Source organism: Oncorhynchus kisutch, linkage group LG29, assembly GCF_002021735.2.
Source record: "Oncorhynchus kisutch isolate 150728-3 linkage group LG29, Okis_V2, whole genome shotgun sequence".
In the NCBI taxonomy this organism is placed as follows: domain Eukaryota; kingdom Metazoa; phylum Chordata; class Actinopteri; order Salmoniformes; family Salmonidae; genus Oncorhynchus; species Oncorhynchus kisutch.
Window position 1 is genome coordinate 37,708,322 of NC_034202.2, and position 13,616 is coordinate 37,721,937.

The 13,616-nt window shown below is 48.5% G+C and overlaps 1 protein-coding gene across 1 annotated transcript in view; it reads left to right on the forward strand.

Annotated features, from left to right (window-relative positions):
* Positions 1–13,616, forward strand: part of LOC109873894 (relaxin receptor 2) — a 183,538-nt gene that overhangs the window by 127,603 nt on the left and 42,319 nt on the right. The window contains exon 15 of the mRNA XM_031809353.1: positions 757–986. Within this exon, the coding sequence (XP_031665213.1) occupies positions 757–986 (230 nt within the window). The remainder of the gene's footprint in view (positions 1–756; positions 987–13,616) is intronic.

A 13,616-nucleotide genomic window follows, 5' to 3' on the forward strand; every position in this document is an offset into this window, starting at 1 on the left:
CATCACATTCTATACTATATTTCATCACATTCTATACTAAATGTCCTGTATATCACATTCTATACTATATGTCCCGTATATCACATTCTATACTATATGTTCATCACATTCTATACTATATGTCCTGTATATCACATTCTATACTATATGTTCATCACATTCTATACTATATGTCCTGTATATCACATTCTATACTATATGTCCTGTATATCACATTCTATACTATATGTCCTGTATATCACATTCTATACTATATGTCCTGTACATCACATTCTATACTATATTTCATCACATTCTATACTAAATGTCCTGTAAATCACATTCTATACTATATGTCCTGTATATCACATTCTATACTATATGTTCATCACATTCTGTACTATATGTTCATCACATTCTATACTATATGTCCTGTTCATCACATTCTATACTACATGTCCTGTATATCTCATTCTATACTATATGTTCATCACATTCTATACTATATGTCCTGTTATCACATTCTATACTATATGTCCTGTTCATCACATTCTATACTATATGTCCTGATATCACATTCTATACTATATGTCCTGTTCATCACATTCTATACTATATGTCCTGTTCATCACATTATATACTATATGTCCTGTTCATCACATTCTATACTATATGTCCTGTTCATCACATTCTATACTATATGTCCTGTTCATCACATTCTATACTATATGTCCTGTATAACACATTCTATACTATATGTTGTCGTTCCACTCGTAGCTACTTCAAGACATTCCAGTACTGTTCCTATGCGCCCCATGTGAGAACGTGTAAGCCCAACACAGACGGTATCTCTTCCTTCGAGGACCTGTTAGCTAACGTGGTGCTCAGGGTCTCTGTGTGGGTCATGGCCTTCATCACATGTTTCGGGAACCTCTTCGTCATCGGGATGAGGTCTCTGATCAGGGCAGAGAACAACTTGCACGCCGCCTGCATCAAAGTCCTCTGCTGTGAGTTATATGGAATGTTTATAGACATACACAGGTGTCATGTGTTTATGTTAATTAACGGTGTCATGACTATCATTAATGTGATGACAGCTATTTTATCAAATCAATTAACTATGTTTTAATTATTAGGTGATTCAATTAATCATGTAACAATTAACTCATTAATACCTTGGGGCACCACGGGAAAAATAATGTTTAATGAGTTACTGTTTCCCGAATTAACTTAAGAATATATCAGAATATATCGTTATCATACCAGTCATACATTAATCATTATTACCTCATATAAGTCTCATTCTGAACGTCGCAAAATCCTTGGATATCTGCACAAACCCTATTCTAAATAATGATTCAGCGATACACAAATTTACCTAATTATTTATTAACTAAATAATCACTCAGAAACACACAAACACACACACACGTATACATTGAATTGATTACTAACATAATGCAATGAAAAGTCCCTTGTGGACTAACCCGATATGACGACTTATTACGCAATGGAAGGGTAAGCTAAAGAGAGCGGGAGAGACAGAGAGTGGCTGGTACATACAGGTGGAAGCTATACTCATGAAAAATAAATACTTTGCACATGAACGACCGCTCATTCGAAAATAAATGCAACACATATTTACGCTTGTGTATGCATTCGTCATCTCTCTGTTGAAACCACTCGTCCATCTATGGTGAGTAGTTCGATGTAAGTCTCTGGTTTTCCACCGGAGGTCACAATGTCCTCAGTTGTAGTAGGCTTCTTTGTCTCTGAGTGTTCGTTAGACTGGATACATCAGAGGTGGTTACTGTTCGAGTTTAATTGACTAAAATACTTAAACAGCTGCAGACTGAATGTTCCGATGTAGCCTTTATCTTCTTCACTCAAGAGTTTGAGTCTTACCGTATACTGGTCTTGTAGTTGTATATCATTTCAATGTGTAGCCACAGCTCCACGTTTTCTGGTCTGGTGTAAATCTCTTTAGCAGTCCTTTTATGCACTCGCCTTGGAGGGCGGATCCATCACGTTGCCACAATCTCTTTGCTCACGTGGGCGTGGTTACTGGCTTGGCAAAAGTTTATATGAAAAATCATTCTCATTCAGAAGGCTAAAATAGCATTTCATCTTCTCACAAATAGTTTTATATTTAATAATATAAGTTTTACAACATTTAGATGTAAATCTGACAACTGGGACGTATACATTGGTAGAGTTACAGTTATTTAGTTATACCGTCCTTAATGATATCACAAAACAATACACTTTTCACAGGATTTATTGTTTGCAGCCCCACCAACCATTCCAGATGTTTGGATTTGAAAAACTGATGTTCCAATGTACAATCTTTTGATTTTTGAAGTTTTGGCATGAGTCTCTCGACACACAAAGGATTTTAGACTTTTCCATACTGTAGTGCAAGAGAGAGAAAGTTTACGACCGGTCGTTAGATTCATACAACCGGCTCCACTCCCCCTCTTCCTCTCTGGTGGGAGAGGGGGGGAGCTATCTTTGATTCTCACCCAGGAGCGAGAGTCATGACACAGGACACACAGACATGCAACACAGACATACACACAGGCACACACACTCACTGTGAGTGAAAGTCATCAGGGCATAGCAGCTGCTGATCTCAGTTGGAGACACCATGGCAGGTCAGACAAGACAGCTCCCTACAGCCTCTCGCTCTCGCTCTCTTTCTCTCTCTCCTCTCTTTCTCTCTCTCCACTCTTTCTCTCTCTCCACTCTTTCTCTCTCCCTCTCTCCTCTCTCTCTCTCTCTCTCTCTTGCTCTCTTTCTCTCTCTTTCCCTCTTTCACGTTCTCTCTCTCTCCTCCCCCTCTTTCTCACTCTCTCACTCTGTCTTTCTTTCTCTCACTTTCACTCTCTGTCTCTCTCCTCTCTTTCACACTCTCTCCTTTCTTCCACTTTCTCTCTCTCCTCCCTCTCTTTTTCTCTCTCACTCCATCTTTCTTTCTCTCACTGTGTCTCTCTCTCTCTCTCACTCTCTCTCTCTTTTCTTCCTCCTTCTTTCTCCTCATGTCTTCTTCTCCCTGTTTTCTTGCGGACTGGTGGCCAGTCAGAGAGAAAGGGGCAGCGCCATAGAGAATGACAGAGGCCTCTAGGGGCCAAAAGGTTGTATTAGAGGGCTTCCACCATTTTAGTGTAGTCAACTGGGTGGGACATCCAACTTCATTGGCTGATCCCTCCTGGTGACCCTGTTGGAGTCATGTCCAACCAGATCATCAGTAGGGATCAGCCAATCGTGAGATTGCCTCAATGGTGCTGCCGATGCTGTCACAGACACTATAATGGCACAGAAAACGAGAACGAGTCCTCTATATTTCTCTATGGCAGCTCCCTGTAGCCTCTTTTTCCTCTCTTTAATATTTTCTCACTCCCTCGCTATTATTTCACAACAAACACCTGTTACTCATCTATCATTCATCAGCTAGGATGAATCACAAATCCTTTTCTCTCCTCTCTTTATCTCAATTGTCTTGCTATCTTTCTGTGCCTCTCTCCTTCATCTCTTTCTCCTCTCTCTTGCTCTCTCCTTCGCCTCCGTCTCTCTCCATCCCTCTCTCCTCTTTTCTCCTCTCGTCTCTCTCCCCCATCCCTCTCCCCTGTGTAGATCTCAGTCTAGGTAAATGTGTCAGCAGGCCAGGAAGGTCTAAATGAAACTACACTTAGCCAGCTCCAGGCCATCTTGTCTTTCCTGCTTCCCTATACCATATCCTGCTGCCTCCTTATTCACTCTTCCCTATACCAGATACTGCTGCCCCCTATATCTCTCTTCCCTATACCAGATCCTGCTGCCCCCTATATTTCTCTTCCCCATACCATATCCTGCTGCCTCCTATATCTCTCTTCCCCAAACCAGATCCTGCTGCCTTCTATGTCTCTCTTCCCCATACCATATCCTGCTGCCCCCTATATCTCTCTTCCCCATACCATATCCTGCTGCCCCCTATATCTCTCTTCCCTATACCATATCCTGCTGCCTCCTATATCTCTCTTCCCCATACCAGATCCTGCTGCCCCCTATATCTCTCTTCCCATACCAGATCCTGCTGCCCCCCTATGTCTCTCTTCCCCATACCAGATCCTGCTGCCCCCTGTATCTCTCTTCCCCATATCAGATCCTGCTGCCCCTATATCTCTCTTCCCCATACCAGATCCTGCTGCCCCTATATCTCTCTTCCCCATACCAGATCCTGCTGCCCCTATATCTCTCTTCCCCATACCAGATCCTGCTGCCCCCTATATCTCTCTTCCCCATACCAGATCCTGCTGCCCCTATATCTCTCTTCCCATACCAGATCCTGCTGCCCCTATATCTCTCTTCCCCATACCAGATCCTGCTGCCCCCTATATCTCTCTTCCCCATACCAGATCCTGCTGCCCCCTATATCTCTCTTCCCCATACCAGATCCTGCTGCCCCCCTATATCTCTCTTCCCCATACCAGATCCTGCTGCCCCCTATGTCTCTCTTCCGCATACCATATCCTGCTGCCCCCTATATCTCTCTTCCCCAAACCAGATCCTGCTGCCTTCTATGTCTCTCTTCCCCATACCATATCCTGCTGCCCCCTATATCTCTCTTCCCCAAACCAGATCCTGCTGCCTTCTATGTCTCTCTTCCCCATACCATATCCTGCTGCCCCCTATATCTCTCTTCCCTATACCATATCCTGCTGCCTCCTATATCTCTCTTCCCCATACCAGATCCTGCTGCCCCCTATATCTCTCTTCCCATACCAGATCCTGCTGCCCCCTATGTCTCTCTTCCCCATACCAGATCCTGCTGCCCCCTGTATCTCTCTTCCCCATACCAGATCCTGCTGCCCCTATATCTCTCTTCCCCATACCAGATCCTGCTGCCCCTATATCTCTCTTCCCCATACCAGATCCTGCTGCCCCCTATATCTCTCTTCCCCATACCAGATCCTGCTGCCCCCTATATCTCTCTTCCCCATACCAGATCCTGCTGCCCCTATATCTCTCTTCCCCATACCAGATCCTGCTGCCCCTATATCTCTCTTCCCCATACCAGATCCTGCTGCCCCCTATATATCTCTTCCCCATACCAGATCCTGCTGCCCCCTATATCTCTCTTCCCCATACCAGATCCTGCTGCCCCTATATCTCTCTTCCCCATACCAGATCCTGCTGCCCCCTATATCTCTCTTCCCCATACCAGATCCTGCTGCCCCCTATATCTCTCTTCCCATACCAGATCCTGCTGCCCCCTATATCTCTCTTCCCCATACCAGATCCTGCTGCCCCCTATATCTCTCTTCCCCATACCAGATCCTGCTGCCCCTATATCTCTCTTCCCCATACCAGATCCTGCTGCCCCCTATATCTCTCTTCCCCATACCAGATCCTGCTGCCCCTATATCTCTCTTCCCCATACCAGATCCTGCTGCCCCCTATATCTCTCTTCCCCATACCAGATCCTGCTGCCCCCTATATCTCTCTTCCCCATACCAGATCCTGCTGCCCCTATATCTCTCTTCCCCATACCAGATCCTGCTGCCCCCTATATCTCTCTTCCCCATACCAGATCCTGCTGCCCCCTATATCTCTCTTCCCCATACCAGATCCTGCTGCCCCCTATATCTCTCTTCCCTATACCATATCCTGCTGCCTCCTATATCTCTCTTCCCCATACCAGATCCTGCTGCCCCCTATATCTCTCTTCCCATACCAGATCCTGCTGCCCCCTATGTCTCTCTTCCCCATACCAGATCCTGCTGCCCCCTGTATCTCTCTTCCCCATATCAGATCCTGCTGCCCCTATATCTCTCTTCCCCATACCAGATCCTGCTGCCCCTATATCTCTCTTCCCCATACCAGATCCTGCTGCCCCCTATATCTCTCTTCCCCATACCAGATCCTGCTGCCCCCTATATCTCTCTTCCCCATACCAGATCCTGCTGCCCCCTATATCTCTCTTCCCCATACCAGATTCTGCTGCCCCCTATATCTCTCTTCCCCATACCAGATCCTGCTGCCCCCTATATCTCTCTTCCCCATACCAGATCCTGCTGCCCCCTATATCTCTCTTCCCCATACCAGATCCTGCTGCCCCCTATATCTCTCTTCCCCATACCAGATCCTGCTGCCCCCTATATCTCTCTTCCCCATACCAGATCCTGCTGCCCCCTATGTCTCTCTTCCGCATACCATATCCTGCTTCCCCCTATATCTCTCTTCCCCAAACCAGATCCTGCTGCCTTCTATGTCTCTCTTCCCCATACCATATCCTGCTGCCCCCTATATCTCTCTTCCCCAAACCAGATCCTGCTGCCTTCTATGTCTCTCTTCCCCATACCATATCCTGCTGCCCCCTATATCTCTCTTCCCTATACCATATCCTGCTGCCTCCTATATCTCTCTTCCCCATACCAGATCCTGCTGCCCCCTATATCTCTCTTCCCATACCAGATCCTGCTGCCCCCTATGTCTCTCTTCCCCATACCAGATCCTGCTGCCCCCTGTATCTCTCTTCCCCATACCAGATCCTGCTGCCCCTATATCTCTCTTCCCCATACCAGATCCTGCTGCCCCTATATCTCTCTTCCCCATACCAGATCCTGCTGCCCCCTATATCTCTCTTCCCCATACCAGATCCTGCTGCCCCCTATATCTCTCTTCCCCATACCAGATCCTGCTGCCCCTATATCTCTCTTCCCCATACCAGATCCTGCTGCCCCTATATCTCTCTTCCCCATACCAGATCCTGCTGCCCCCTATATATCTCTTCCCCATACCAGATCCTGCTGCCCCCTATATCTCTCTTCCCCATACCAGATCCTGCTGCCCCTATATCTCTCTTCCCCATACCAGATCCTGCTGCCCCCTATATCTCTCTTCCCCATACCAGATCCTGCTGCCCCCTATATCTCTCTTCCCATACCAGATCCTGCTGCCCCCTATATCTCTCTTCCCCATACCAGATCCTGCTGCCCCCTATATCTCTCTTCCCCATACCAGATCCTGCTGCCCCTATATCTCTCTTCCCCATACCAGATCCTGCTGCCCCCTATATCTCTCTTCCCCATACCAGATCCTGCTGCCCCCTATATCTCTCTTCCCCATACCAGATCCTGCTGCCCCCCTATATCTCTCTTCCCCATACCAGATCCTGCTGCCCCCTATATCTCTCTTCCCCATACCAGATCCTGCTGCCCCTATATCTCTCTTCCCCATACCAGATCCTGCTGCCCCCTATATCTCTCTTCCCCATACCAGATCCTGCTGCCCCCTATATCTCTCTTCCCCATACCAGATCCTGCTGCCCCCTATATCTCTCTTCCCCATACCAGATCCTGCTGCCCCCTATATCTCTCTTCCCCATACCAGATCCTGCTGCCCCTATATCTCTCTTCCCCATACCATATCCTGCTGCCTCCTATATCTCTCTTCCCCAAACCAGATCCTGCTGCCTTCTATGTCTCTCTTCCCCATACCATATCCTGCTTCCCCCTATATCTCTCTTCCCCAAACCAGATCCTGCTGCCTTCTATGTCTCTCTTCCCCATACCATATCCTGCTGCCCCCTATATCTCTCTTCCCATACCAGATCCTGCTGCCCCCTATATCTCTCTTCCCCATACCAGATTCTGCTGCCCCCTATATCTCTCTTCCCATACCAGATCCTGCTGCCCCCTATATCTCTCTTCCCCATACCAGATCCTGCTGCCCCCTATATCTCTCTTCCCCATACCAGATCCTGCTGCCCCCTATATCTCTCTTCCCCATACCAGATCCTGCTGCCCCCTATATCTCTCTTCCCCATACCAGATCCTGCTGCCCCCTATGTCTCTCTTCCGCATACCATATCCTGCTTCCCCCTATATCTCTCTTCCCCAAACCAGATCCTGCTGCCTTCTATGTCTCTCTTCCCCATACCATATCCTGCTGCCCCCTATATCTCTCTTCCCCAAACCAGATCCTGCTGCCTTCTATGTCTCTCTTCCCCATACCATATCCTGCTGCCCCCTATATCTCTCTTCCCTATACCATATCCTGCTGCCTCCTATATCTCTCTTCCCCATACCAGATCCTGCTGCCCCCTATATCTCTCTTCCCATACCAGATCCTGCTGCCCCCTATGTCTCTCTTCCCCATACCAGATCCTGCTGCCCCCTGTATCTCTCTTCCCCATACCAGATCCTGCTGCCCCTATATCTCTCTTCCCCATACCAGATCCTGCTGCCCCTATATCTCTCTTCCCATACCAGATCCTGCTGCCCCCTATATCTCTCTTCCCCATACCAGATCCTGCTGCCCCCTATATCTCTCTTCCCCATACCAGATCCTGCTGCCCCTATATCTCTCTTCCCCATACCAGATCCTGCTGCCCCTATATCTCTTTTCCCCATACCAGATCCTGCTGCCCCCTATATATCTCTTCCCCATACCAGATCCTGCTGCCCCCTATATCTCTCTTCCCCATACCAGATCCTGCTGCCCCTATATCTCTCTTCCCCATACCAGATCCTGCTGCCCCCTATATCTCTCTTCCCCATACCAGATCCTGCTGCCCCCTATATCTCTCTTCCCATACCAGATCCTGCTGCCCCCTATATCTCTCTTCCCCATACCAGATCCTGCTGCCCCCTATATCTCTCTTCCCCATACCAGATCCTGCTGCCCCTATATCTCTCTTCCCCATACCAGATCCTGCTGCCCCCTATATCTCTCTTCCCCATACCAGATCCTGCTGCCCCCTATATCTCTCTTCCCCATACCAGATCCTGCTGCCCCCTATATCTCTCTTCCCCATACCAGATCCTGCTGCCCCCTATATCTCTCTTCCCCATACCAGATCCTGCTGCCCCTATATCTCTCTTCCCCATACCAGATCCTGCTGCCCCCTATATCTCTCTTCCCCATACCAGATCCTGCTGCCCCCTATATCTCTCTTCCCCATACCAGATCCTGCTGCCCCCTATATCTCTCTTCCCCATACCAGATCCTGCTGCCCCCTATATCTCTCTTCCCCATACCAGATCCTGCTGCCCCTATATCTCTCTTCCCCATACCATATCCTGCTGCCTCCTATATCTCTCTTCCCCAAACCAGATCCTGCTGCCTTCTATGTCTCTCTTCCCCATACCATATCCTGCTTCCCCCTATATCTCTCTTCCCCAAACCAGATCCTGCTGCCTTCTATGTCTCTCTTCCCCATACCATATCCTGCTGCCCCCTATATCTCTCTTCCCCAAACCAGATCCTGCTGCCTTCTATGTCTCTCTTCCCCATACCATATCCTGCTGCCCCCTATATCTCTCTTCCCTATACCAGATCCTGCTGCCCCCTATATCTCTCTTCCCCATACCAGATCCTGCTGCCCCCTATATCTCTCTTCCCCATACCAGATCCTGCTGCCCCCTATATCTCTCTTCCCCATACCAGATCCTGCTGCCCCTATATCTCTCTTCCCCATACCAGATCCTGCTGCCCCCTATATCTCTCTTCCCTATACCAGATCCTGCTGCCCCATACATTTCTCTTCCCCATACCATATCCTGCTGCCTCCTATATCTCTCTTCCCCAAACCAGATCCTGCTGCCTTCTATGTCTCTCTTCCCCATACCATATCCTGCTGCCCCCTATATCTCTCTTCCCCAAACCAGATCCTGCTGCCTTCTATGTCTCTCTTCCCCATACCATATCCTGCTGCCCCCTATATCTCTCTTCCCCAAACCAGATCCTGCTGCCTTCTATGTCTCTCTTCCCCATACCATATCCTGCTGCCCCCTATATCTCTCTTCCCTATACCATATCCTGCTGCCTCCTATATCTCTCTTCCCCATACCAGATCCTGCTGCCCCCTATATCTCTCTTCCCATACCAGATCCTGCTGCCCCCTATGTCTCTCTTCCCCATACCAGATCCTGCTGCCCCCTGTATCTCTCTTCCCCATACCAGATCCTGCTGCCCCTATATCTCTCTTCCCCATACCAGATCCTGCTGCCCCTATATGTCTCTTCCCCATACCATATCCTGCTGCCCCCTATATCTCTCTTCCCCATACCAGATCCTGCTGCCCCCTATATCTCTCTTCCCCATACCAGATCCTGCTGCCCCTATATCTCTCTTCCCCATACCAGATCCTGCTGCCCCTATATCTCTCTTCCCCATACCAGATCCTGCTGCCCCCTATATCTCTCTTCCCCATACCAGATCCTGCTGCCCCCTATATCTCTCTTCCCCATACCAGATCCTGCTGCCCCCTATATCTCTCTTCCCCATACCAGATCCTGCTGCCCCTATATCTCTCTTCCCCATACCAGATCCTGCTGCCCCCTATATCTCTCTTCCCTATACCAGATCCTGCTGCCCCCTACATTCTCTTCCCCATACCATATCCTGCTGCCTCCTATATCTCTCTTCCCCAAACCAGATCCTGCTGCCTTCTATGTCTCTCTTCCCCATACCATATCCTGCTGCCCCCTATATCTCTCTTCCCCAAACCAGATCCTGCTGCCTTCTATGTCTCTCTTCCCCATACCATATCCTGCTGCCCCCTATATCTCTCTTCCCCAAACCAGATCCTGCTGCCTTCTATGTCTCTCTTCCCCATACCATATCCTGCTGCCCCCTATATCTCTCTTCCCCAAACCAGATCCTGCTGCCTTCTATGTCTCTCTTCCCCATACCATATCCTGCTGCCCCCTATATCTCTCTTCCCTATACCATATCCTGCTGCCTCCTATATCTCTCTTCCCCATACCAGATCCTGCTGCCCCCTATATCTCTCTTCCCATACCAGATCCTGCTGCCCCCTATGTCTCTCTTCCCCATACCAGATCCTGCTGCCCCCTGTATCTCTCTTCCCCATACCAGATCCTGCTGCCCCTATATCTCTCTTCCCCATACCAGATCCTGCTGCCCCTATATGTCTCTTCCCCATACCATATCCTGCTGCCCCCTATATCTCTCTTCCCCATACCAGATCCTGCTGCCCCCTATATCTCTCTTCCCCATACCAGATCCTGCTGCCCCTATATCTCTCTTCCCCATACCAGATCCTGCTGCCCCTATATCTCTCTTCCCCATACCAGATCCTGCTGCCCCCTATATCTCTCTTCCCCATACCAGATCCTGCTGCCCCCTATATCTCTCTTCCCCATACCAGATCCTGCTGCCCCCTATATCTCTCTTCCCCATACCAGATCCTGCTGCCCCTATATCTCTCTTCCCCATACCAGATCCTGCTGCCCCCTATATCTCTCTTCCCTATACCAGATCCTGCTGCCCCCTACATTTCTCTTCCCCATACCATATCCTGCTGCCTCCTATATCTCTCTTCCCCAAACCAGATCCTGCTGCCTTCTATGTCTCTCTTCCCCATACCATATCCTGCTGCCCCCTATATCTCTCTTCCCCAAACCAGATCCTGCTGCCTTCTATGTCTCTCTTCCCCATACCATATCCTGCTGCCCCCTATATCTCTCTTCCCCAAACCAGATCCTGCTGCCTTCTATGTCTCTCTTCCCCATACCATATCCTGCTGCCCCCTATATCTCTCTTCCCCAAACCAGATCCTGCTGCCTTCTATGTCTCTCTTCCCCATACCATATCCTGCTGCCCCCTATATCTCTCTTCCCCAAACCAGATCCTGCTGCCTTCTATGTCTCTCTTCCCCATACCATATCCTGCTGCCCCCTATATCTCTCTTCCCCAAACCAGATCCTGCTGCCTTCTATGTCTCTCTTCCCCATACCATATCCTGCTGCCTCCTATATCTCTCTTCCCCATACCAGATCCTGCTGCCCCCTATATCTCTCTTCCCATACCAGATCCTGCTGCCCCCTATGTCTCTCTTCCCCATACCAGATCCTGCTGCCCCCTATATCTCTCTTCCCCATACCAGATCCTGCTGCCCCTATATCTCTCTTCCCCATACCAGATCCTGCTGCCCCTATATGTCTCTTCCCCATACCATATCCTGCTGCCCCCTATATCTCTCTTCCCCATACCAGATCCTGCTGCCCCCTATATCTCTCTTCCCCATACCAGATCCTGCTGCCCCTATATCTCTCTTCCCCATACCAGATCCTGCTGCCCCTATATCTCTCTTCCCCATACCAGATCCTGCTGCCCCCTATATCTCTCTTCCCCATACCAGATCCTGCTGCCCCCTATATCTCTCTTCCCCATACCAGATCCTGCTGCCCCCTATATCTCTCTTCCCCATACCAGATCCTGCTGCCCCCTATATCTCTCTTCCCCATACCTTTACTACCTCCTAACCTATTCACAGATGCACACTCGCAGACACACACACACACACACACACACACACACACACACACACACACACACACACACACACACACACACACACACACACACACACACACACACACACACACACACACACACACACACACAAAAACAGGAACCTTCCCTGGCAGTGTCAAATTAAACACTGGCCAAATACATCAGAGAGATAAATCAGCTGGCAACAGGCCATCAGTAAGAACACACACAGGGGAGCACTAATGTGGAAGGGGAAAATGAGCAGTGTATCTCAACAAAGTGAGAAGAGGAAGTCGTTTTTTTTTTTTTATCATAGAGATAGATAGAAGACTCTAGTGCCCAAATGCCTGTTTTAGCATGGGGTAGTGCCATTGAGGACTTTCACCATTTTGAAGTAGTCAACTGGGTGGGACTTCCTATAGGTTAAGGAAGGATCACAGTTTATCAGTAGGGATCAGCCAATGAATTCTACTCATGAGCAAATATTACATCACTGCAGATGTTAGTAAATCACCACCCTGGGCTTTATATCTGTTCAGACAACACACTCCAACTGACAGTATGTAACCTACCAATTTGTTTACCAACTCATAGATATAGTATAAGAAGAAAATAGACTACTTCGAAATGGAGATGGCCTCAATGGCGCTCTAACAGACGCCATAATGTGACAGGTACATTGTTGCATCCTCTAATGGCGCATTCCCATATAGTATGTACCTCAGTGTTTTACCCAAAATGCTCAGGCTTTTCCCTTTCCATCTACGCAGACCGGCACCCATGTCTCACTGGGCCATGTCTCACTGGGTCATGTCTCACTGGGCCATGTCTCACTGGGTCATGTCTCACTGGGCCATGTTTCACTGGGCCACGTCTCACTGGGCCATGTCTCACTGGGCCATGTCTCACTGGGCCATGTCTCCAGCGGACCTGCTCTCACTTATGCTGCTGAAAAATTACCAGGATTTGGCCCTAAACACAATTTTCCTAGTATAGCATAAGGTTGTATACACTAGTGAAAGGGAGAGATGGAGAGATGAGATGGAGATGAGAGGGAGAGATGGAGAGAGAAGAGAGATGGAGAGATAGATGGAGAGAGAGATGGAGAGATTGAGATGAGAGATAGAGAGAGATGAGAGGTGGAACGAGAGATGGAGAGAGATGAGATGAGAGATGAGAGACGGCTCTCTAGCCAGGTGGAAAGCATGGCCAGCCGTACAAAAATGCTTATTGAAATTCTCAATTATAGTGGATTTATCAGTGGTGACAGTGTTTTCTATCTTCAGTGCAGTGGGCAGCTGGGAGGAGGTGTTCTTATTCTCAGAACTTTGTCCCAGAACTTTTTTGAGTTAGTG